This window comes from Saimiri boliviensis, chromosome 15 (genome assembly GCF_048565385.1).
Source record: "Saimiri boliviensis isolate mSaiBol1 chromosome 15, mSaiBol1.pri, whole genome shotgun sequence".
Lineage (NCBI taxonomy): Eukaryota > Metazoa > Chordata > Mammalia > Primates > Cebidae > Saimiri > Saimiri boliviensis.
This window is the reverse complement of record NC_133463.1, coordinates 53,295,193-53,322,129: the sequence shown is the minus strand read 5'-3', so window position 1 is coordinate 53,322,129 and position 26,937 is coordinate 53,295,193. Positions and strand designations below refer to the sequence as shown.

Below are 26,937 nucleotides of genomic sequence, written 5' to 3'. Positions count from 1 at the left end.
CCCAAAATATATTTCCTTGCCATACCTTGAAATTGCCCTGCAGAGTCTCTTGTGGGGAAAAATCCACATTCTATAGAGAATCCCTTTTCCCCTTTGTTTTCCTTCCTTCCCAGATCCAGGAGATAATCAACTAAGAGCCAGACACCCTTTTAAGTCTGATAAATTTACAACCTGCTCTCTTTAAAGTCTGCCATCTAAGAGCTTCCTCTACACAATAAAACTTGGTCTCCACTACCCTTTATTTTTCACCTGAACATCCCTTTCTATGGATCCCAGGTCTTTAGATAAGCTCAACCAATTGTCAACCAGAAAATGTTTAAATTTACCTATAGCCTGGAAGCCCCCGCTTTGAGTTGTCCCATCTTTGTAAACCAAACGAATGTATTTCTTAAATGTATTTGATTGATGTCTCATGCCTCCCTAAATTATATAAAACCAAGCTGTACCCCAACCACCATGGGCATATAGTCTCAGGACTTCCTGAGGGCAGTGTCATGGGCTATGGTCACTCATATTTGTTTAGGAATAAATCACTTCAAATATTTTACAGAGGTTGACTCTTTTCATCAACACAATCTCATTATAACTCTAAAACCTTAGCTTTCAAGCCCAAACAAGAGGAAGATGATGAGAAAAAAAAAAAACTATAATGCCAGATAATTTCTCTAGAAGATTGGAGAAGTGAGTTGTTTTACTCTCCTCTAAGAAACGCAACATAAGTACAAGAAACAATCACACCATTTTGTCCCTCAGTGCCTGTGATGCTTTATACAACATACTTTCCCCTCTGATGTAGTTTTTCAGCCAGCCAAATCTTTTTATTTAACATCACACCCCCCTCCCTTTTTAATGACAAGAAAAGAAAATGTTTCTATTGCAATTACTGGCTTTAAAAAAAAACAAAAAACAAAAAAAAACTTATGGCTTCCAATTCCTTGATGAGAGGAGCCTAATTGGCACGTTTTTATCATGCAGCTGTGCCAATCCTGCCTCCACTTCTAACATTTTTGTTTTGTGAGTTTTATCACCATAGACTCTTGTTAATGGGCCACCTATGGTTTCTCACCTAGTTTTACAGCTTTTCAACTCTTTCCTTGCCTCATTTTAATTTCTGCAGCTTTAGTACCCCATGAATCATAGATTTTAGTCTTCTTGATATGCCTCTTAATAATTAAAAGTAGTCTGCCATTTCTCAAGGGTAACCAGATTGACCGTGATAAACTCTTGGCAGTCTGGGACCCAGATGGACTTGTTTATCTTGGGGTTCAGGTATCAATAATCAGCCCGTTCCCTGTGGAGGCGGGATGGCTTGGCTGCTCCTAGAGACCGGGATTCAAGACTGCAGCTACCTTTGCTCAGCCTTTTCTCACTTTTCCCCAAAAATGGAAATAGAGATGTTCTCAGCTTTGCTTGAACGTCACAAATACATCTATACCTAACAAGGGATTATACAAACCTTTTCATAGTTCTTCGCAGACAACAAAGAAAAGCACGGCTTCTGAGATGATGATGTGTGAGACACCAATTTTTCTGTATATGTAGTATTTTTAATTATAAAAGGAAGACAAATTATGGCAAAAAGAAATTCAAAGAGAAGGGCTTTTAGTGCCTTTCCCAGAGATAATTATGGCCTATAATTTCTTATGGAATGTTGCAGGGATTTTCCAGGCATACACAAGCATAGGGCTCTGTTATTCTCTCTCCCTATATTCTTTACTTCCTTCCTGGCCTTCAAATTACACATTTTTTTAAACTTATTTTTTACTTCCTCCTCATATTGTAAACTTAAAGACAGTAGGGATCTAGCCTGTTTTGTCCACTATAGTATCACCAGACTCTACTTCAGTGCCTGTCGCATAATAGACACTCAATAAATAATTTGACCATGAACACATGTGTGAAGATAAATCTTCAGAAAGAAAAGAAAAGACAAATTTCTGGGAACAGAAACTGTGTGCATTGCCCTGCCTCAGTGTCCCAGAACTTTCCTACAAGAGTTCAGTTATGTCCATGATTAATCATTCCTTGCACCATCCTGGAGAGACAATTGGGAATGTTACTGTATTCGATTTCACAATGAGGCATCTGAAACCACTCGGGCAAATGCAATTAGCTCAAAGCCAATGTCAGTATTGGTGATGAGTAAAACTAAAGATGGTGGCCCCAGGTTTCATATCCTACCTCTCACACTCTGCCAAAGCTTATTCTAAATTATCCACCATTAAGTTTCAGATAATGGGAAGGAAGAACCTGGGCTTAGAGGCAGACGGACCTGGGTTTGAATTCGAACACAGCCAAATCATGACTCCCTGGACCATGTTGACCAGATACCTAGTTTCTGAGCCTCTGTTTTCCCAGGTAGAAAATGCTGCTGCTTATCTTTTAGAGTTGTGAGGGTTAAAAATTATGTCATAGTGTGTCTGGCACTTTGTAGGCACTTCAAAACATTAGTTTCATCCCCTACTCCTTCCCAAAAGATTAAAGACTAGAGCTTTATCAATTGCAACTCCAGATGTTTGACTTCTCTTCAGACAGGTCTCTTGAAAGGAAGATACACAATAATGCATCCTAATGGTTCTCAAATTCTGTGAATTTATTTGCTGCTGCTTTGTGAATTTGTACAGCATTAATGCAAGGTCAGTCAGGGGATATTTGATCTTAGCAACTCCACCAAGGTCCAGCTGCTAGCCTCAGAAGACAGGGGTCAGATCATGCTGCAGGTAAAACTCTCAAGTATCCTCCAAGCCTGGAGCACATCCTATGCAGACCACAGCCCCCTGCTCCATCTACACTTAGACTCACTCCGTTTAGGAGTTTGTATCAAGTGCCAAAAGGAGTTGTTGCTTTTCAATTTGAACCTCAGATAGAAGATCAGACATTAGGAAGGCAGCAGAACCTGCTTTAGAAAAGCAGCTGAGCTCCCACAGAACAGTCATCACAGGATGGTGGTGGAGAGTCGGGATGGGTGGGGTTGAAGCAATGGGAACCTTTTCTAATCTGAGTGATGACTAGGCTGTCTCATTCAATCATCACGTAGGTAGTGAGTACCTGTTAGGTATATAACCCTGAAGTAGGCTCAGGAGTCAAGGGAAGAATATAAAGAAAAATAAGGCGGTCTCTGCCCTGAGAGCATTCTAGTTGAACTGGTTTGACTGCAGACCCTTAGATTAATGCCGAGTCTTGCAAATCTCTGCAAGAGGTAGCAGCCAGTAAGTAGGTGCACATCTTTGGATTGCTAAATTCCTTCCTTTTCCGCAGACTTGTGCTAGAGAGTACACCAGAGTGCCCTTCTAACAGCTTTTGCCAGAGGTTTCTGTTGCTCTTTCCCTCCTTTTAATGTCCTGGTTTTGTTTTGCTAGGAGAGACTCATATTTACTTTCCAAACTCTTCCTTGATATGTCTCACATTAATGTTATCCGGGAGAACTCCTGGGCTGGTCCTAAGCTCCTTTCTTGATCAGGTTTCCTACCTCTGTGGGCCTTCAACTGTCTTTCTTAGTCTCGGCCAGGCCTTGCCAATGATGTTGGCCAGACACTGAGGGAGGGGAGGAGGAGAAATAGTCCTTAGCTGAGAATCAGTCCCCCTGCTAATTCCTTTAGCGTGGTCCAGTCACTTTGCCAAGAATAAGAAAGCAACTTGAAAATACACAGCTTCTGAAGACAGGAGGGTTCCCAACAAGGCCAGCCACATGTCAGAGCCTTTTCTACTTGAGCTATAGCCACATATACATTTCTACTGTAGCTGAATACTTAAGGAGGTAGTTTAAGAGGGGGCTGAGAAAAACAAGAATCCTAAGCCCAATGAAATGGTATATTCAGGTTAGAGAGTAAATGTTTGGAGGCAGCCCAGAGTTCCTGAAAAACTAACCAGCCGGTGAAGACAAGCAACTACAGCACTGCCTCTTGTGTTGTTTGTGGAGCTCAGGTAGGGAGCTGGATGAAGGAGACTAAGCCAATGGTTTATCAGACACTGCAGAGTCAGTAAGGCCCCAAAGGACTGGGGAAATCAAGGTGTAACGGAGAAAGAGAAAGAGCTCCCCACTGAGACAGTCAGTTCCAAGTTGTGAAAGATCATTTTGCCACAATCTTCTTGCCAGTTAACACCTATTAACACCAGACATAAGGCGGAGTAACCGGAGGGAACTGACAAAAAGGAAGATATGGTTTGTTTGATGGGACATGAAGTGGAGGGCTCTGAACACGAGTTGCTGTTGCTCTCAGCCATAAGCAACGTGAGCTGCCCCATCACCCTGGGGAAAGCAGTTGAAACGTGAGGTGGCATCTGCATTATCTGCATGAAATAGAGTAGCTGCTACCCCTGACTAGTGACTTTCTACTTCCTTCATGCACCATTCAGAGTCATAAATGCTTTGTTTATTCTGTATTCTTTGGTTCCCCACCCACCTCCATTAAAACTAGTAGCAGCTTCAGAGCAAAAGCTATGTCTGTCTTTTCTATACCTGGATCCTTGGCACTAGAACAGTGCCTGGCACCTAGACAGCACTCAGTGAACATTTGATGAATGAATCTTAAGAGTAGTTATAGGAACTAATGAAAAAATTTTACAGGCCTAGCAAGGATTGCCCTTCACACACAAATTTTTCTTGTAAATTTTAATGGCAGCACTGTGCAGGCCTGTGGATGAGGACACATGCTTCATGAAAGGGGTCTTCTGGAGAAGGAAAGCTTTAAAAAAAATGCCAAAGAACCACCAAGCAGGTGGCCTGATGGTGCCTAAGGGGAGCACTGTGAAATACTAATAGCTCATGTAGGGGTGTGATAGAAGACTGGAAGAGGCAAATGGATACCGACTGAGCCAGATACTAAAAATGCACAAAGCTTTGGCCCAGAGTCTAAGAGACACACGAGGAAAAGACAGTATATCAAAGGCCCAGGAGGGAATAGAAAGAAAAGTATTTTCTTTGGGCAAATAGTAGGCAGTTGAGAGCCTCCCTGAGTGTTGGTATGAGATAGCTCTGTAGACAGAAGCATAAATCACAGGTAAACTAAGCTTCTAAACTAACATTTTAGACAGAAAACCTTTGTCTGGCCTTTGAGGGACTCAGGATGGCCAGTGACTGGTGAAGTCTCAGGATGTAAAGACCACCGATGAACTTTTAAACGTGAACGCTTAAAACTGAAGTTATCTGTTCCCTGATCTTATTTTGAAAATAGTTATAGCCATGTTCATTTAATTATGAAAACAAAAGCTACCCAGGCCTGCTCATCGATATGCGTCATCTGCCCAGGAGTGCTGCGTTGGGCAGGTGTGCGTGGTCATCACTCCCCTGTGGCAGTTTCCACTCCTGCTGAAGCCCTATGGGGGCTGCCTCTGCCTCCCATTTTAAAGTCACACGAGCTCCCAGAATATGTGTGTGTGTGTGTGTGTGTGTGTGTGTGTGTGTGTGTGTGTGTGTGTGCATGTAGCATGGAGCATGCTTTCCCTAGCTATATTTGAGTCTCAATTCCCATCTGTAAATTGGATACAACAATGTCAACATTTTAGAGTTATTGTGAGGATTAACAGCTAATATAACAAATTACTTAGCACCCTATGTCATACCTAGACCACATGTGAATAAATAGTTGTTACTCTCTGGGTGTGGTGGCTCACACCTATAATCCTAGCACTTTGGGAGGCCGAGGTAGAAGGATTGCTTGAGCTCAGGAGTTTGAGACCAACCTGGACAACATAGTCCACTCTCCTCTCTACAAATAATTAACAGATTGGCTGGACATGGTGGCGTGTGCCCGTGGTTCCAGTTAGTTGGGAGGCTGTGCTTGAGCCCAGGTGGTCAAGGCTGCAGAGAGCAGTAACCAAGCCACTGCACTCCAGCCTGGGTGATAGAATGAGACCCTGTCAATAAATAAATAAATAGTTGCTACCACAGGGAAGACGGGCTGAGCACAACTTACTGATTTTTAAGTCTTTTGTTCCATAACTGTAACTCAGTCATAAAGCATATAAAGCTGCATAACCACTTTGGAAAACCATTTGTCTATATCTGTGAAAGTCAAATATACTCCCATCCTATCACCCAGCAATTCTACTCCTAGGCATATTCCTGAAAGAAGTGATGTCCACAAAGGCAACTTACACAAACATTAAAAGCTGCATTGTTCACAATAGCTCCAAACTGAAAACAACCCAAATGTCCATCAAGTAAAATGGTTACATTGCCATGTATTCATATGAAATATACATAACAATGAAAATGAGAAATTTATTGCAACTCAGAACAACATGGATGATTTTCACAAGGATAATGTTGAGCAAAAGAAGCCAGACTTGAAAAAGCTCACACCTATATGATTCTATTTATAAAAGTCTCAAAAATAAGCCAAACTGATCTATATTAGAAGTGAGAAATATGGTGACATTGTGGATGTGTAGGCTGGTGATAATGTTCTATGTCTTCATCTGCATGATGGTTACATAGATGTGCCACCTTGTAAGAATTCGTTAAAGTTATGAGTTGCATTTCTTTGTGTATGTAATGTGATATGTGGTAGCCTGCATTATTGCTCCTAATTCTTTGCTCTCTCTCCACTTTGGACAGAGTATGATTACCTGCTTAAAGTTGGGCTTGTCCATTTGACTTGCTTTGGCCAATGGCATATTGCTTGGTATGATGTGAGAAAAGACATGAAATGTGTTCAAATAGTTTGGTTTTGCCCCCTTGGGTTTCTGCCATAGTCATAAGAATATACCCCAGAAAGCTGATGCTTTCTTGGCCTGGTTTCCAGAATAATATGTATGGAATAGACTGAGCCAGCCCTGGAAAAGTCAGGCTGAGCCGATTTAAGTTACAGCTGACCATGGTGGCAGTGGTGGTGGGGCGGGGGGAGTTGTTGTTTCAAGCAACTGAATGTTGCTGTTTTTTGTTATACAGCATTATTGGGGCAACAATTGACTAATACACTATTCATTTTTAAAAAGTACTTGAAGCTCTTATGTTCTGTCTTCTTAATAGCCACCTTTTTCAATTTAAAGTTACCAACATCCATCTCCAGCACTTATATGGCCTTATTCATGTAACACAACCAAATGAACCTCAGTTTTCTTATCTATAAAATGGGATCATACTTATTTCACAATGCTCTTGGGAGGACTTAAGGAGCCAGTAGACTTAAAAGCACTTTGTAAACCGCAAAACACAATTTTAAAGTGATGGATGATGGGGTCAGGTGGGGAAACAAGTGCATGGATCATGCCATCCAGCAGGCAAAGTTGCTTCCTCTTGACCACAGTCCATCCTGGCTCAGAGGGTGGGGGTACAAATATGCGGAGGAGACTAGAAGAAAAATATCCGAGCCTATGGTAGAGCAGTCACCAAGCTTCTGAACATAGTTCTGTGGGTCCAGGCTATCTTGAGAGATAGCAATGATGATTAGGTCTCTAGAAGGCCAGCTTATGCACAGGCAAAGTAGACAATACAGAACCCTAGGAAGGACACCACAACCCTTAAATCTACACTCCCATTACCTTCTCCAGTGTCTGCAGGGCCACCATTAGTGTTTCATTTAAGTGAATTATGGCACTGTGTGCCTGACTATCCCCTGTTAATCCTTACCGCCATTCTTATCTACATCCCAGTTTATAGAGAGCAGGCTCATCTGTTCACTCATTTTGGTGTTATTTCCATTGTGTGGATAATGAACCTGAGATTCTGACAGATTAAATGATTTCTGAAAGGCCCTTTGTTAATGAGCTTTAGAGATGAATTTGCAGCAGGTTTTCTGACCAAAACTTAGTGAGGCAACTCACTGATATGAGCAAGAATTCCATAATTAAATAATGGGTTGTACTCTCAGAAAACAGGTGGCATTGGCGCAAGGGGACAGGACCAGTAAGTTTTTGGAACTGGGGGCTAACCTGATTAAGCCTACCAAATTTAACCTTCATTGCTTGCTTTTAATCACTTACTTCTAGTTAATCTTAACACCTATAGAGTAGAAGTCCCATAGCTAACCAATCCACTAGCTTCCTTACAAACTACTTATCTGATCTATAGATCACCATTGTAACAGTTGTTAAAAGTTGTTTTTCAGGAACTTGGGGTTAGCTCTTGTCCAGTTAAAGCCAGTTGAGATCACTGACCCTTCAACTGGGTTGTAGAGATGCCCAAGAGGTGATCTCTTGAAGTCAGAAGGCCAAAACTCTTCCTGAAGATCACACAAACACAGCCATTTTCTGAACATAAATCATGTGAAGAGCCATGAACCATAACTATGGCAGCACAGAACACTGATTATCTCACTTTCCCCCACTGCTAATCATCTTTCCCCATGCCTTGGACTACCCCACTACTTTATCCCGTAGATAGCCCTAAATCCTATCTTTATGGAGTCAGATTTGGGATCTGTTCTGCTGCCTCCTCACTTGGCTGCCTCATGAATAAACTTGCTTTTTTGCAAAACCCATTGTCATAGTGATTGGTTTGCTGTCCACAGACCGAATAAGCCTGGTTTGGTATCATTTTGACAGAAGGATAGGAGAAAATGGCTTTGGAGCATAGGGTAAGCAGTGGATTTTGAAGGGGGTGGAGCATAGGGAAGATGAGGAAGTCAGAAGGAGAAACTGTGTAGAAGAGGAAGAGACTGCAGACCCCTGAGCCCAGCCTACTGAGAGTGCTTATTCTGGGCTGCCCCTCCTGTGCCCAGAAGAGGACCTTCCCAACAATAGCTCTGGGAGAAAAGAAAGTATGCCAGCCATGTCCAGGGACATAACTTCCCTGCCTCTTCAAACAGTCTGCTGTCACCACATTCTGCTATGAGAGCCACCCTTGAGGGCCCTTCCACTGCCCACCTGGAGGGCCTGAGTAAAATGTCAGACTTGTTTCCAACCACTCTGGTCTTCTCATTCCTTCCTTTACCCACTCCCCACCCTACAAACCCCTGAGACTGGCCAGCTGCCTGGCCTAAGACTGGTTCCTCTAACCAACAGTCCTCACCATCAACATGGTGACAGTGGCCACAGAAAACAAGATCCTTGAATAAAACTACTTATGCAAACATATACATGAAAACAAAAAGCAGCAACCACCAAGGCAGGGTTTTGGGGTGGGGTTTGCAGCAATTTTTACAAGGGTGGGGTAGAGACATTTTATTGCCAAGGTGAGCCATCCCTGGTTCCTCCCTGGACACAGCTGCCGGGTGACTCTGCCCTGAAGCAAGCCCTGCCCCCATTCTCCAGTCCCCAGTTGATTCTGTGGCTGCAAACGTACCTCTTTGTTCCGAAGGCCATTCTGTTTCTGGTTCAGAGGGCCTGAGGAGAGGCTCTGGGGATTTGGGCACTGGGTCTCACAGTTCGTCTTCTTCTCTGAGTTGGGTATTCCACCTGGGGCTGTAGATCGGGGCACACCATTGGAGGACAGTCCATCTTCCAGCACGCCTGGGGGAGGTAAGCAGAGGATGGAACTGAAAGCTTGCACGTGGCAGATGTTGCAAACAATCCCAAGATGATATAGAAAAAGAGTCAAGAGTGAAAAAAATAAGAATCACCATAAAGTCCCACCACGCAGAGGTACCCTTTTCTATAAAAATATATATGCTTTTTACAAAAATGAGATTTTAAACAATTTCATAATGTGAAATTTTTACTTAATGATACCTTGATGACTTTTTTCTATGCCATTAAATATTCTGCCATACTATTTTTCACAAGTCTGTGTCATCATTTATTTAACTAATACCCTCTACTTGGATATTTGTTTCCACATTTTCATAACAAATCTTCCTGTGATGAAATGCCTTGTGGTTAAAGCTTTATTTTAAATTACTTCTTTGGGATAAAATCCTAGAAGTGGGATTACTGGATTGAAAGTTATATAAAGGTTGGGTTTTTGTTTTGTTTTTTAGATAGAGGGTCTTGCTCTATTGCTCAGGCTGCGGTGTAGTAGCATAATCATAGCTTGCTGCAGCCTCAAACTCATGAGTTCAAGCCATCCTCTCACCTCAGCCTTCCAAGTAGATGGGACTAACGGTACATGTAACCATGCCCACCTAATTTTTGTATATTTTTTGTAGAGACAGGGTCTCACTATGTTGCCCAAGCTAGTCTTGAACTCCTGGCCTTGAGCAATTCTCCCACCTAAGTCTTCTAAAGTGCTGAGATTACAGGCATGAGACAACATGCTTGGCCAATACAGTTCTGTTTTGTTTTGTTTTGTTTTGAGACAGAGTCTCACACTGTCACCAGGCTGGAGTGTAGTAGCACGATCTTGGCTCACTGTAACCTCCACCTCCCAGGTTCAAGCAATTCTCCTGCTTCAGCCTCCCGAGTAGCTGGGATTACAGGTGCTCGCCACCATGCCCAGCTAATTTTTTGTATTTTTAGTAGAAACAGGATTTCGCCATGTTGGCCAGGCTGGTCTCAAACTCCTGACCTCAAGTGATCTACCTGCCTCGGCCTCCCAAAGTGCTGGGATTACAGGTGTGAGCCACCAAGCCTGGCTGGAGATTTTTTTTTTTTTTTACTAGCTCCATCTCAAAGTGTTGGACTGAGTATGTGTGCCTTTTATAACAAATGCCAAGATATAATAGAAAGAAGTTTAAGTAAATAGCCTCACTAAAAAGGAGAACTACACTGAGGAATTAATAAAGGATGAAAAGAATCTTAATGGAAAGAGAAAAGGTGGCTCAGGAAGGATGACAGGGGATGCCAAATGTGAGGCCAGAAGCTGACAGAGTCTCTGCCATTGTTACAGGGAGGTGAGGAGCAGCCAGGTAGCCCGACTTTTCTATTCCTCCACCTGCTGAGGGCAGTCAGCAGCAATAGAGGAGTCTGTGAGGGGCAGGGACTAGAGAGAAGGGCAGTGCTCTCAGGAGCTGGAGACACCTGAAAGAAGAAAAAAAAAACACACATTGAGAAGACTGGCACTTTGAAAATAGTGCCAAGAGTTAGGGCAATAGTAGTTTCCATTCCTGCTCTCCAAATGGATCTCTCAAATAGATTCAGATGACATTCTAGCAGGAAACTTCAGTTACAAAAATCAGTATGAAAACAAGAATGAGCAAACATTTGAGGAAGGCCAACACCATAAAAAAGAGACAGTTAACTCTCCAATGGAGATCTGAAAAGAAATGGAGTTAATATGGTATTCAGAAAAGAATTCTCAATAAGTCTAGTCAGTCTGCTCAGAAAAATGAAGATAATATAACCACAAAATGAGGACAAGGGTGACCCAAAAAGGTTCAATCAGAGATACTTGAAATAATAATCTTAAATGTTGAAATAAAAAAACCTCAATAGAGAAGCTGAGTAACAAGATAGACAGAGCAGTTTAGTGAGCTGAAAGGACAGGTCAAGGAATTCTCCATGGTAGCACAGAGGGCTAAACATTATTAGGAAATGCAGGATAGAAACCCAGTAAATTAAACCTTGATCTAAAAAGAGTTTTAGATGAGCGGCTATAGAAGACTGAAGGGAAGCAGTAGTCACGAAAATAATCAATAAAGATTTATTAGAACCAGAAAGATGTGAAACCTCAACTTGAAGTAGGCTACCAAGTACTTGGCAAGATAAATAAAAAGAGAAGCCCAACCTAAGACAGACCTTAGTGAAGTTTCAGAACATCAAGGACAGCTTCAAAAGGGGGGGAAAAAATCATGGGTGAGACTGACATCAACTTTTCATCAGCAACTGACATCAGCTTTTCATTCATCTTGTGAAAACATTGTTTTGTAAGTTGTAAGAAGACTATGAAACAATGTTTTCAAGATTTCAAAGAATAAACACATTTTTAAGTCTTTTCAATATAGTCTCAAATTTACCTCTGTAAGTCTTTCTTCTATTGACCATCTGCCAATAGTATATAAGACACCAATATTCCCCAAATCCTCACAAATACTGAGTATTTTCTTTTCTGGTTTTCATCTTTGTCAATTTAAGAGGCAAAATAAAGTATCTCATTGCTTGGATTAATACTTCTTGCTTACTAAAGATGTTATTTATATGCCTATTGACTAATGGTGTAGGGTTTTTTTTTATTATTATTGTAAAGTCATTTGTTTCTCTTTCCTTTGGGGTATTTGCCTGGGCTTGCTTTTAATAAAATGTAAAGAAAAACAAAATGTTTTCCTTGGGTGTTGAGAAATTACTTGCCATAGGGCAGGCACCAGACGCACAGTGTATTTTTGTGTATCAAGGGCGGGAGGGTGTTGACTGGTAGAGCTGCTAAGACTGCAGTTCCCACAGAGTGAGATGGCAGTGTCCACAGGACACCTATCCATGTGTCACCCACTTGCTCTGCCAAATGCTAATGAGCTCTCAACTGTGACCATGGGATAGATATCAGAATTCAGAACATTGAAAGTCACAGTGGAAAATATCTGGTCCAGAGCTCCCTGACTGGTAAGCCTCAGCACATTGGGGTGCTGTGATGGATTCAAGGTGAACAGAGAGATGAACTCCTGCAGCTGCACTTGCCCCAAATCCCTGTGGTTTCCTTCCTCCACCAGCTACAGCCCGTCCCCTTCTCTTCCCATTCCCACCTGTTCTCCATCCTGTACCTATAGAGGCCTGAGATGCATGTGTGTGAATACCACAGCACACATCTCATCTCTGCCCAGTCCTCCCTGTAAACAGCCTGGGCCTGGAGAAGAGACAAGGAAAAGAGGCCATGAAGACCTTGGAAGCAGGCTTAGTGTGGTTTGGATTTGGTGTGATTCAGACCGGATTCTAGGGTCCCAGCACCCACAGAAGAGTCTAGAATAGTGTCACTCGGTGTCCTCCAGGAACCAAAGTGGTGTTGCTGTCTGCTGTGGGATACATATAAGAACTGAGTGCAAACATTTAGAAATTTTTATAGCAACTTGACATTGGCAGAACATCCAAGGGCAAACTTGTCTGATTGAACTTACTGACTGAACAGGGTGCACACTAGGTTGAGGGTTGGGTGCTTTTAAACTCATGTGGTAAGTTGCAAGTGGAGTGAGTTGTGTATTAATCACACACAGTAGGACCTCATATTTGTCTGTAAAGGACTGAAGAAAAAAAAAAAAAAAAGCAATGAATTCTGAAGGAGGGCTGAGGCTTTGGTAGGTAGATCCCCGTGGCCCCTGGATAACTCAACTCTGTGGGAAGAGTGGGGCTGATGGGGTGAAAGGGACAAGGGGCCTCTGAAGCACAAGACCAAGGTAGAGACTCCACTTCCTAAGCCTAGGGTAGAACTGCCTTCAGCCCTTGGGGCTACTGAGTAGAAATGAAGGCTGGCCAGAGCTCCCTTTGCTTGCTGTTTCCCCCAGTGTGCCATACAGATGTTGCCTTTTTTTTGAGATAGGGTCTTGCTCTGTTGCCCAGGCTAGAGTGCAGTGGCATAATCTCGGCTCACTGCAGCCAGTTCCTCCAGGTTCAAGCAACTGAACTGCCTCAGCCCCCTAAGTAGCTGGGACTACAGGCACATGCTACCATGCCTGCCTAATTTTTGTATTTTCAGTGGAGATGGGAGTTTCACCATGTTGGCCAGGCTGGTCTCAAACTCCTCAAGTGATCTCAAGTGATCCACCTGCCTCAGCCTCCCAAAGTGCTGGGATTACAGGTGTGAGCCCCCACGACTGGCCTTCAGATGTTGCCATTTTCTATGTGCATCATGACTTGGTACCTGGGTCAAAGGTGTGTAAGAGGCCCCTACCGAGCCATACACTGAATTTACCATGATGCTGCCAGCATGGATGGGGTGGCCACTCCCTTGTCATATCCTGTGACACTTCAAAGGGCACACCTGACCCTAGTCCTCCCCATGCCTATGGCCAGTTTCCTTTGGGGGTTGAAGGACATGAAACATTGCTCCCTTCTCCCTGCAATGCAATCCAGTTTCTGACCCAGGAGGAGGGCAGCTGGGCAGCAAGGAGAGGCCTAACACACCAGAATCAAGAGAAGGCAGCAGGGAACATATCCCAGGGTGGCAGAAAGTGGGGCCAAGCATGATTTAGAGCTTCACATCTGGGGACGTGCTCCATTGTCCATTGGATTTACTTGTAAAACACACATTAATAAGGCAAAATTATGAAGGATTTCAAGGTGGTGCCTGCAGAGCATTAGATCCTAAGCGCAGGGCCCCTTGTTAGGCCAGCAGGCCCCATGAGGCTGCACTGGCTGCACATTCACAAAGTCATCCCACTCAACCCATGTAACAGACCAAGGTAGGGCTGCTATGGTTGCCAATGGCCAGTCCTTCCCTCTCAGAAGTCCCTCCTATCCCTGGCATCTTTGCTGAGCCTCAGGGCTCCTAGAAACACAACTTAAAAATTCATCATTTGGTCTAGGGTTTTCACTTCTCATTGGTGGCCAAACAAAAATTACAACTTCAGTTTCTTAACCCCCAGTCTAGAGACTTCCTCATCTATTAAATGGGGATAATACTGCCACCTTCATGCGGTGATTGTAAGGATTAAGTGAGACCATATCTAAAGGCCCTAACAGTGCCAGCACACATATTGCACTGATTATTGATGGCACAGCCTGTCCCTGCCTCTGGTCCCCTCTCCATTAGCCAAACTGGTTGCATTCCTGATTTATGAGTCACAATCCAGCTAAGTGCTAAGCTACTGGCTCACTGAGTATGATGAAACAGAGAAGCTCTGTGATAAGCAGGGCCAGCGTGGGGGACTGGCACTTGCCAAACAGTGAGCAGGGGTCATCTGCCCAGGGTGGTCAAGAGGACACCGCAATGAGTCAGGAATATAAGGTCATTTTCTGTTACTTTTATCTGTAACAAACCAGGTGTTTTTGCTGCATGGATTTAATTTAACTCATATTTTCTAGTTCTGAAAAACAGACTCAATATTAGAAAACTTAGAATTCAGAAAAACACAAAGGAAAAATAATTTTTTTACCTCCTCACCCAGAGATATGTCCTGTGTAGGAGACCAGAATATGCCACCCCAAAATATGCCACTTTGGCATAAGGATTATTTTAAGCTGAAGGTAATGGAGAAATAGTTACAAAAAGTTATCTGCCATCACCTCCCACCAACCCGTCCCCCTGCCGTTTGCCTAAAAGTAGGACATAAATTTACTTTTCAGTGCTCACTAAACAAGAGGAAAGAGTTCCTCCCCTCTCTACCAGGAAAGGCAAAGATTGATCACTGAAGACAAATTTAGACCCTATCATCCTGGAGAGGGCACCAGAGGAATCTACATTAACAAGCTTACTACCTCGCCTTTATCTACTGTCTATCTGCCTTCCCATAATTTTTCACTCTTACAGACTCAAAGTCCTTTTCCTTTGTCTTGTCACTTCTCTAAAAATTTACTGGTTTTTGTTGAATATCCTACATATGCTGGAATTCCGACACTTTTTTGAGATTTACCCATTTGCCTAGATATCTCCCATGTATATGTAAAATATACATGTTAAAAAGCTTTTGTTTGCTTTTCTCTTATTAATCTGTTTAAGAACTAAGAGTGGAAAGAACATTATTTTTTTCTTCCCTGCACCTGTGAACAGAGCTCTATGTCCTTCCAACAGATGCTATTAGTGCCTGCCCAGACCCACACACCTCACCCTGCACCCATGCCCAGCTGTAGTGGATGTTGCTGGTTAACACCTCACCTGGCTGCTTCTCCTAAGGCTTTCCCTTAGCTGAAGGGAGCCCCCTTACCAGAATAAGCCTTGCCAGTTATATTAACATCAGTGGCAGTCCATGCCAATGACCAACTAAAAGTATACGTTGGTGGAGAGAGTGGTTACAACAGCCCAGCCCCTTTGCTTCTAAGCAATTTCTATCCTTTAGAAACCACATCTTTGCCCAGCTCATCCTGCCCCATCCTGCTTCTCTCCCTCCCTCCTTCACACTCTCCTCCCAGGAGTGCCCCTAGGAGTTACTTGCACAAAATCTCCATCTCAGGCTCTGTTTCTAGGGACCCAAACCAAAACAATATACATACCTTGCTTACTGGATAGATTTCTTCTGCCTGTCCAGTCTCACTCTCCCCTTCTCCCTACCCTGCTCTGTGTCCCAGGAGATTGGCCTGAATGCACATGTCAACAGGCTTTCTTGCCCACTGGCTTCTAGTGCGGTTTGACCAATGGGAGGCACTAGCTTTAGAGGGGAAGGGTCTGTGGCAGCACATTGAGGTCAGGTTTTATTTCCCTAGCTTCTTCCTTGCAGGTTTTCTTGAGTCAGCCATGTCCTCTACATACTTCTCCACCAGAAAAGGGTGTAGAATCAAGAAAAGCCTGAGAGATTGTGCAGTTAAGTCTCCCTGATGACCTCAGGAGAGCTCAGGGAAGTGAGGAGAATGGAAGACAGATGGTCAATTGTTTTGAGTAGAGAGTTACAGATGCTCTATCAGTCAGGGTTCTCAGCTGTAAGCAACAGAAATTGATTGGAGAATTAAAGTTTTTAGAAAGGATTTACTAAAATCATCTGGGGAGCTCACAGCATTTCTGGGATGGCTGGAGGCTGAGGCTTGGAGGCTATCAAGGGACAACTTCCTAAATCTTTCCACCAACCCTAGACTCTGGAAACTGCCCTAAGCACTGCTGCCACACTTATATTCAAAACTTACTATATTTCTGAGATAAAAGTTTAAATGAGTGTCTTGAATTTTATCTGGCAACCCTATTGGGGTTATGCAAAATGCTCATCAAGTGCCCCTGAATGGGGAGAGCGTTGTGAAAGTTGCACTGTACTAAACCCTGGGCTTTATCTGCATATCTACTCCACACAACTCCTCTCACACTGGTGAGATGGCAGAATTACCTTTACTTTACAAAGAAGAAATTGAAGTTTAACCCAGGTTCTGTATGTTTCCAAAGCTTGTGGTATTAGCAAAAACTCCCAAGTGGGCAGTCCTCAAATTTTAATGTGTGAGACTACATGAAACTCAACTGGGGTGTCTGTTAAAATGCAGATCTCTGCATTCATTCCCCCAGAACTTCTGATTCAGTAAGGGCCCAGGAATATGCATCTTAACAAGTTCCCTCTATCCCACCCACAGTGATTCTGAGGCAGGGGATTTTAAAGACTGCAGCGGCTCAACTATATTATAGATAGATGTAGATAATAGATATAGATATATACAGATCTATCTATCCATCTGTCTGTCTATCTAACATAGAGATTAACACTTGTGTTAGTTTTGAGGGTCACAAAGTACTCATCTATATTTTTTCGATAGTGAAGTCTGTACCAGTAAATTAAGAGACATTTGTGTGCCCCTAGAGTATGTCCTTTTTGACACCCTTCAGAAAATTTTCATTCCATGCAGGAGACAAGCCAAATCACTGACTTTGCCAAAAGATGGGAAACAGCTGTGTACACAGCTTGCTGATAAATTGCAACCCCAGTGATTTCTTGCCAAAGCTCCTTGCTATTTTGGAGATGGAGCTGGGCAGGAGGGAAGAGTACATAAATTAAAAATGGTAGCTAGAAGCCATGTGGAGAGCAGGTCAGGGGTAATTTCTCCTTAGCTAGAGCATCTGGCTTTCCTTGGTAAAGGTGATCACAGAGAGTTGGTCCAAAATCATCAGAAACAACCTGCAAGTCATTCTCCTCAGTGACAGAAAACCAAAGCATAAGACATTGGCAATCGATATGGAAAGAATCTCCTAAAGTCACAGCCAATGAAATTGTGGTTCATCAAACACTCTCTGGGCTCTCAGGTCCTGGCTGATAATAATTTTGTCTAAACTGTGATATAAGTTAAACAAGCTGTGATTGCCCAGCCACTTACTAAGAATTTGTTTCATCTTTTAAAATGAACTAGAATGGGACAGTGTCATTTCTTCAATCTGATGAGAAATTGTTGGCCACATACTATGTATCATGCTATAATATGTGACCTTTTACATGGCTATTACAAACACATTCTTAGAAAATATTGAGCAACCCTTAAATTTATGGTCTTTTTTTTTTTGTGAACAATGGTGCCAAGATACTTCAATGGGTAAAGAATAGTTTCTAAACACATGTGCTATGACAACTGAATATCTACCTGCAAAAGAATGAAATGCACCCACCACCTCACACCATATACAAAAACTAAATCAAAAGGATAAAAGATCTAAATTTAAGTGCTAAAATCATAAAACACTGAAAGGAAAATATAGGTGTAAATCTTCATGACCTTGGATTATTCAATTGTTTCTTAGAAATTACCCAAAAGCACAAGCAACAACAATGAATTACAGATGTAATGAGCATCATCAAAACTGAAAACTCTTGTGATTCAAAGGACACCATGAAGAAAGTGAAAAGACAATCCACAGAACAGGAGAAAAATTTTACAAATTATATATTTGGTAAGGAACTAACTCTCAAAGAACTCTTAACAACTCAGTAATAAAAAAGATAAATAATGCAATTGAAACATCAGCAAAGGACCTGAATAAATATTTCTTTATAGAAGATATGCAAATGGCCAGTAAACACATGAAAAGATACTCAGCATCATTAGCTATAAAAGAAATGCATATCAAAAACCACAAGGAGATTCCAGTTCACACCCACTAGGGTGGGACTATAATAAAAAAAAGATAGAGAATAAGTATTGGCAGAAATGTAGAGAATTTGGAAATCTCATACACTGCTGGTGGGAAGACAAAATGATACAACTGCTTTCAGTCTGCAGTTCCATAAAAGGTTGGACAGAGTGGTACCGTAGCCCAGAAATTCCTCTAGGGTATACACCCAAGAGAAATGAAAGCCTATATCCACACAAAAATTTTTTTATGAGGGTTCTTAGCAATCTTATTTATAATAGCCAAAAAGTAGAAACAACCCAAATATCCATCAATTAATGAATATAGTATGTATATGCAATGGAATATTATTTGGCAGTTTGACAAAAAAGTAAAGTACTGATATATACTATGAGATTGATGAACTTTGCAAACATTATGCTAACCGAAAGAAGCCAGTTACAGAAGGCCACATATTGTATAATTTCATTATATGAAATGTTGAGAAATAGACAATTCTATAGAAAAGTAGATTAGTGGTTCTGCAGGGCTAGGGGTTTGGGAGGAAATGAGAGTGACTGTTTCTATTTGATGCAATGACAATGTGCTAAAATTGATTGTGGAGGTAGTTGCACACTACCTCCTGAGAATTTTTTAAAAATCATTTAATTGTATGCTTTAAATGGATCAATTGTATGGTATATGAAGTATACCTCAACAAAGCTGACATTTTTAAAATGGTGAGCAACACATTTTGGAATGTCTATTGACCAAAGAAAATAGAAAAGCACATTTGGATTTTAACAGCAATGATCAAGGAGAGATACTGACTAGTGAACTTGTGTAGTCCTTAAGGACAATGTAGCACTAGCCACAGTTCCCAAAGGACATGGGTCCTGACTAGGAAGATACTGGAAGACCACTGTTCTCTGCGATGAACCACTAGCCTGTCACATCTGCCATTGGCCATAGGATAGGGTTTGGTAGGGGAAATGACTTCCCCATGGTACCCAGCAGCATGCAAGGCAGGAGCCTGCTGAGAGCGACAGCTGGAACTGACAGGACAGAAGACAGAAGCAAAGAGTGTCCTATTTGTCTTTGGTGAAATAGGCCTGAATTCTTCTGTCCCCAAGGAGATGCCCAGGAGAAAACAGACAAGCTAATGAACTGGAAGGCAGCCAAAAGGAAAAGTTAAAATCTCACTTGCTTTCTGCCTAGTGCTACCCTTGGGACCTGCCAGTCTTCTCTGAGGGTGTATTTACTTTCCTCTTTCCCTTTGATCATCTCAGAGGTGCTGCCCTTCCTTGAAGCTTCACCTCCGCTTCAAGAGTACCACAGAGTAGATTCTTCAAGGCAGGTACTGCCATAACTTTGTGTTAATTGCCGTGGGCTGTCCCAACTCGGTCATGAAATTCAGCTCTCTCTCTCACCAGACATGTTTATAGCTTACTATTCTAAGGCATGAAATATTGCTAGGATTGTAACAGTACTCTCTATTTTTCCAGAAGAGCCTTCCTCCCAAATTGCTCAAAATGCTTTTTTTTTTTTTTTTTTTTTTTTTTTTTTTGAGATAGGGTTTCACTCTTGTTGCCCAGACTAGAGAGTAATGGCACAATCTTTGCTCACTGCAACCTCCGCCTTCCAGGTTCAAGTGATTCTCCTGCCTCAGCCTCCCAAGTAGCTAGGATTACAGGCATGTGCTACCACACCCCCAGCTAATTTTGTATTTTTAGTAGAGACGGAGTTTCTCCATGTTAGTCAGGCTGGTCTCAAACTCCCGACCTCAGGTGATCCGCCCACCTCAGGCTCCCCAAGTGCTGGAATTACAGGCTTGAGCCATCACACCTAGCTCAGAACACTTCTCTTATCTTTCGTCTTTGTGTCTCCTTGAATAATTCTGACATTTTTTAAATGTGTACCTTCTGTATTAGTCTGTTAAGGCTGCCATAACAAAGTACCATAGACTGATGGCTTAACCAAGAGATACTTATTTTCTCATAGTCCTATAGGCTAGAAATCTAAGATCAAGGTGTCAACAGGTTGGTTTCTCCTGAGACCTCTCTCTTTGGCTTGTAGATGGACGTCTTCTCCCTCTTTATTCACATGGTCTTCCCTCTGGAGAAGTTTGTGTGTCTGTGTCCTAATCTCATCTTATGACACTAGTCATATTGGATTAATGCCTACCCAAATGACCTCATCTTACCTTAATTACCTCTTTAAAGGCCCTGTCTTCAATTATAATCACATCCTGGGACACTGGGGAAAGGACTTCAAGCTGTAAGTTTTAAGGTTACACAGCTCAGCCCATATCACCTTGCATTCCTTTTTATAAAATAACATTTCTGATTTTCTCACATAAGAAATAGGTGTTTCATGTAGAAAACTGTACTATACTGGTAAGAAAAAGGTAAACAAAATTACCCATAATCTTATCTACCAGTGATAACTATTATTGACATTTTGCCTACTGTGTCCCAAAACTTCATTCAGTGTGTAGACATGCATAGATTCTAAAAATTGAGACTACACAATAATACGATTCCATTTCCTACCTTTATCTGCCAACACTTCTCCTCTCTTTCTTTCTTCCTTTGTCTCCTTCTTCCTCATCACAGATGATTTATTCTTCCCTTTGTCACTTGTCTTTCAATCAGCTAATTATTTGAAAACTATGTATTTGGTACCTACTATGTGCCAGGCACTATGCCGGGTCCTAGGGTTACACCTGAGGCTTCTAGTTTAGCAGTAGGTTTTAGTCTCTCGGCTAAATCCTGTCTCCACCCACCTTCCTTTCCTTGCTGCTTCTCCCTGCCTGCCTAGTTCCTCAATTCTACACCAGAGAGGATATAGGAGATAGATGGCAAAGACTGAATTCTCACTGGAGGGAGAATAAAGAGAAGAGTTTGAATGGGCATTAACACAATTCTCCTAAGGAGAAAGGAGGACAAGAAGTGGAGAACATTTAGAAGGCAATACATCTTATCCATCTGTGTGTCCGACTGCCCCTTCCTCTTCCATGTGACACAGTATAGATCTCACTTTCTTACTCAGACTCAGATGGTCTCTCCAGGGAATTGTTAGTACCTGTACAATCCCAACAAGCAGCACCCTTACTATGTAATGTTCTCCTAGAGTGACCAATAGATGCCTGGGAACAAAGTCCCAAGGGTTGCCTATGAGGGGTGGTCCTCAGGATTATACTACCCCTCTGGTGGCTGGTTTACTCAGGAAGAGCTGGTGACTTTTCTTGGCCAAGGCCCTGCCCATCATGGCCTCATTTCTGCTTGAAAAGTGAGGCTTACTTTGATCTTTTATTCTTATTTCACTTCCTTACATATCCAGACAATGTGTCCTGCTTGTAGCTTGACCTCTTTCCACAAAGTCGGCAGATCTAACCAGTCAGTTTTAAAAACGCCCTGGAGGTGACTCCTTTAAACTGCTCCAAAGGTACCTAGCACCATAGGAGGCTTGATGGCCTGCACTTTAGACTCTTTTTCTTAGTCACTGGAATTTATCTTTAGGGAAAAAGCATTCTAATGCAATTTTCCTCCCTGCTATGGTCTGAATTTTGGTGTCCCCCTGAAATTCATATGTATAAATCTAACCCCCAATGCAATAATATTAAGGGGTGGGACCTTTAGGAAGCAATTGCCATTATGGTTCTGCCTTAATGAACGAGATTGGCGTCCTTATAAAAGAGGTTGAAGGGAGCTCACTGACCCTTCCACCATGTGAGAACACAGCAAGAGGTGCCATCTTTTTTTTTTTTTTTTTTTTTTGAGACAGAGTTTCACTCTTGTTACCCAGACTGGAGTGCAATGGCGCAATCTCGGCTCACCGCAACCTCCGCCTCCTGGGTTCAGGCAATTCTCCTGCCTCAGCCTCCCAAGTAGCTGGGATTACAGGCACGTGCCACCATGCCCAGCTGATTTTTTGTATTTTTAGTAGAGACGGGGTTTCACCATGTTGACCAGGATGGTCTCGATCTCTTGACCTCGTGATCCACCCACCTCGGCCTCCCAAAGTGCTGGGATTACAGGCTTGAGCCACCGCGCCCGGCCTAAGGTGCCATCTTTGAAGCACAGAGCAAGCCTTTATCAGACACTGAATCTGTTGAATCTGATCTTAGACTTCCTAGCCTCCAGAACTGTGAGTAATGATTTTCTTTTGCTTATAAATTACTCAGTATAAGGTATTTCAGTCTAGGCCAGAAAAGAGTAAGACACTCCATGCTGTCTTTTACTCCTTAAATTACTTTTGGGGGTCATTAGCCTTTTAAGGAAGTGGCAGCTGTTTTCCTGGTTGTTTTTGTTTGTTTTTTTACTCCTTGACATTTTCTGAACTTAGTACAACTAGCCTCTTCATTAGGCTGTTTCTACATCAACTATAGTTGGCAGTAAATTTTTCTCTCAGGTGGATATTAGAAATTAGATTATATTCCTTTGGGTATATATTTAGTAATGGGATTGCTGGGCTGAATGGTGTTTCTGTCTTTCAGTCTTTTAAGGATGTTCCACACCGTCTTCCAGAATGGCTGAACTAGTGTACATTCTCACCAACAGTATATAAGAGTCCTTTTTCTCCACAACCTCACCAGCATCTGTTATTTTTTGACTTTTTAGTAATAACCATTCTGACTGGTGTTAGATGGTATCTCACTGTATTATAAAAACACATGCATGTGCATGTTCATTGCAGCACTATTCACAATAGCAAAGACATGGAATCAACCTAAATGCCTCTTAGTGATAGACTAGATAAAGAAATTGTGGTACATACACACCATGGAATACTATGCAGCCATGAAAAGAACACGATCATGTCCTTTACAGTAACATGGATGGAGCTGGAGGGCATTATTCTTAGCAGACTAACACAGGAACAGAAAAACAAATGCCACTTGTTCTCACTGATAAGTGGGAGCTTAATGATGAGAACACATGGACACATACAGGGAAACAACACACACTGGGGCCTATTGGAGGGTGGAGGGTGGGAAGAGGGAGAGGATCAGGAAAAATAACTAATGGGTACTAGACTTAATGCCTGGGTAATGAAATAATCTATACAACAAACCCCCATAACACAAGTTTACCTATGTAACAAACTTAGTACTTGTACCCCTGAACTTAAAAGTTAAAAAACAAAACAAACAACAACAGCAACAATAAAAAAAGAAAGAAATTAGGTATCATTATTAGATGTAAGAAATATATTTGGCCCAATCAAAATTTGAATTCAATCAACAGAATTGTTTTAATTATTGGAATTTTAAAATTGCTCAAGGCAATCAATCAATTATCTAGTATCCCTTGGGTTCCTATCTGGTACCTAGCACTGTGCTATTAGTGTGGGATATAAAACCCTTACCTATCTGAACCCTTTATGCTTCTGTAATTTTACTGGGAACTTATGGTTTATTTAAGAATTTCTGAAAAGTAGAGCTATGCAAAATTTAAATAATATTTCTTACCCATCAGAATGGCAAGTTAAAAAGTCTAATAATATTACCTGTTGAAAGGATGTGTGTTAACAGGTTCTCTCATACATTGCTGGTGGAAGTGCAAATAAAACTATCCATTTAGGGCAATTGGCAGAGTCTATTCATGTTTAAAATGTGCACATCAGAGTGACTCAGCAATTTCAGCCTTCAGTATCTGCTTTAGAAAACCTCTTAATCAAGGGTTACAGTGCTTTTAGAATTTGTCTAGCAAGCTTTCCGTTTTTGGCTGGAAAACCTCAATAAATTAAAAAAAGAAGGAAGGAAGGAAGGGAGGGAGGGAGGGAGAGAGAGAGACAGGAAGGAAGGAAGGAAGGAAGGAAGGAAGGACCTATTAATCATTGCACAAAGAGGATTGTTGAGGATGTTCTTTATACTACTGTAACAGTGAAAAATATAATCAATGTAGCCATTCATCAGTTGGATAATTACCAAATAAATTGTAGTTTAGCTAGACTATGGAATTCTATATAGCAATTTAAAGCTAATAAAGTAGATTTATATAGATAGAAATATGTAGTGATGAATGGAAAAGCAAGTAGAGCATAAATGTGTACAAATGAGCGCTTTCTGAGCCTCACTCTGTTGCCTAGGCTGGTGTGCAGGATCTTGGTGATCTTGGCTCACTGCAACCTCCATCTCTTGGGTTCAAGTGATTCTCCTGCTTCAGCCTCCTGAGTAGCTAAAACTACAGTTGTCTACCACCATGCCTGGCTAATTTTTTTTTTTTTTGTATTTTTACTACAGATGGGGTTTCACCATGTTACCCAGGCTGGTCTAAAACTCCTGACCTCAGGTAATCTGCCTGCCTCAACCTCCCAAAGTGTTGGGATTACAGGTGTGAACCATGGCGCCAGGCTAGCTTTTATGTTTAAAAAACTGTATTATATCTATGTTATGCTATTTTTTATACAGGGATACATACGCACACATATACACACAGAAAACAAACTAGACAGATGCCCAACAAACTGATAACAATGTTTGTCTTTGGGGAAAAGGCAGGGGACCAGGATCAGGGGGGTGATCAAAAGGGCATTATCTATAACATTTATACCTTTTTGGTATAAATCACTTTAATCACTGTCATTTGTACATATTTATGCTCTACTTGCTTTTCCATTCATCATCACATATTTCTATCTAAATAAATCTACTTTATTAGCTTTAAATTGCTATATGAAATAAGAATGATTTTTTAAGAAATAAAGCTATGTCGCATTTTGTCTCTTCTAATTAGTAATAGCTTCAGACCCACCCAGACTATTAGGCTGTTTACTTTTTAGTTATTATATCACATTTAATAAATATGCTATCAAAAATGTAATTAAATATAATGACACATAAGAACAGAAACACCACCTAGGAATCAATACATTGCAATGCCTATTTTACAAAAAAATGTCGGCCGGGTGATGTGGCTCACGCCTGTAATCCCAACACTTTGGGAGACAGAGGCAGGCAGATCATGAGGTGAGGAGATTGAGACCATCCTGGTCAACATGAAAAAACCCTGTCTGTACTAAAAATACTATAAAAAAATTAGCTGGGTGTGGTGGCACATGCCTATAATCTTAGCTACTCAGGAGGCTGAAGCAGGAGAATCGCTTTAACCTGGGAGGTGGAGATTGCAGTGAGTCGAGATTGTGCCACTGCACTCCAGCCTGGGCGACAGAGTGCGAGTCCGTCTTAAAAAAAAAAAAAAAAAAAAAAAAAAAAAAAGTCCTTACTCTTTTAAAACCAATGGATGGGATGCCCAACTTTCTGTAGGGTAGTCAGACGGTAATGTTCCTCAAGATATCCTAACAGTACCTGTGGATGGAACAAATTATAGTTGTTCATAAGGATCTGTGGGATACTTAATGGCTCAAATCAGGCATGGTTAGTCTTTACAGAGCAGAGGATTCTTGAGCAGGGTTTAAAAGAAAAGAAGGTTGATATAGTTTGGATACTTGTCCCCTCCAAATCTCATCTTGAAATGTAATCCTGTGTTGGGGCATGGTGGGAGGTGTTTGGATCATGGGGCATATCCTTCATGAATAGCTTGGCACCATCTCTTTGGTAATGAATGAGTTCATGGGAGATCTGGCTGTTTAAAAGTGTGTGGCAACTCCCATGCCACTCTTGCTCCCCCTCTTGCCATGTGACACACTAGCTCCCTGTCACCTTCCATCATGATTGTAAACTTCTAAGGCCTCACCAAAAGCAGATGCCAGTACCATGTTTTCTGTAAAGGCTGCAGAACCATGAGCCAATTAAGCCTCCTTTCCTTATATTACACAGCATCAAGTATTTCTTTATAGCCACACAAGAATGGCCTAATACAAAGGTTAAAAGAAGAAATGAAATGAAATATTCATTTGTGGGTTCTTGCCAGCCCCATGCTCAGCACTAAGGATACAAAGATGTAAAGACTTGAAAAACTATTCATAGCTAAGACAGGGTTGGAATTTGATTGCCAGCTCTACTTCATTGTCGCAACAACGTTGTAGGTAGATGTTATGATCCCCACTCCCTGTTACCTCTTTTTTTTTTTAAGAAGATGAAACTGAGGGTGAGGCAAGTTAAGGTGTCTGAGGTCCTGCTGCTGGCGCCAGGGCCAGGCTTCCACCCAGATCTGCCATACTGTAAAAACTTTTCTTTCACGTGCATTTGTGTTGACTTACATCACTAAAAAAAAAATCTACAATGAATCATATTTTCCCTTTTCAGAGCTAGGTAATAACTAGTGGGTGTGTATAGTGTCATCAAAATAAATGAAAGCCTTTTGTTTGTTGTTTTAAAGGTAATCCAGAGTTCAAATGTCTTACTCCTCTAGGGTGAAGGATATCTTCAAAATCCAAGTAACTTGCCTTCAGAATTAAGTAGATCACACTGAAGTGCACCTGGTGAGAAGATGAATGTATTTAATTAAAATACATTGTTGTATTTTCTTCTCCCCAGGCCCATGAAGTATTCTCTTGCCAGGAGCTCAGCCCTCTAGGTCACCCTCTAAAGATAAGACACTGACTCCTTAATACTCAGAAGC

At 41.7% G+C, this 26,937-nt stretch overlaps 1 protein-coding gene, 1 long non-coding RNA gene and 1 other non-coding gene across 3 annotated transcripts in view; 2 read left to right on the top strand and 1 right to left on the bottom strand.

The window, feature by feature from the left end:
* LOC141581470 (uncharacterized) overlaps positions 1–26,937 on the top strand; it is a 215,273-nt gene that overhangs the window by 98,191 nt on the left and 90,145 nt on the right. The gene's annotated exons all lie outside the window — the stretch shown is intronic.
* The window catches only part of BAALC (BAALC binder of MAP3K1 and KLF4), a 98,502-nt gene that overhangs the window by 24,489 nt on the left and 47,076 nt on the right, over positions 1–26,937 (bottom strand). The window contains exon 2 of the mRNA XM_039464768.2: positions 9,227–9,393. Coding sequence (XP_039320702.1) covers positions 9,227–9,393 — 167 coding nt within the window. The remainder of the gene's footprint in view (positions 1–9,226; positions 9,394–26,937) is intronic.
* On the top strand, positions 24,090–24,151 carry LOC120362422 (U7 small nuclear RNA). The gene has a single exon (XR_005578330.1). It is a non-coding gene; the product is annotated as a U7 small nuclear RNA (small nuclear RNA).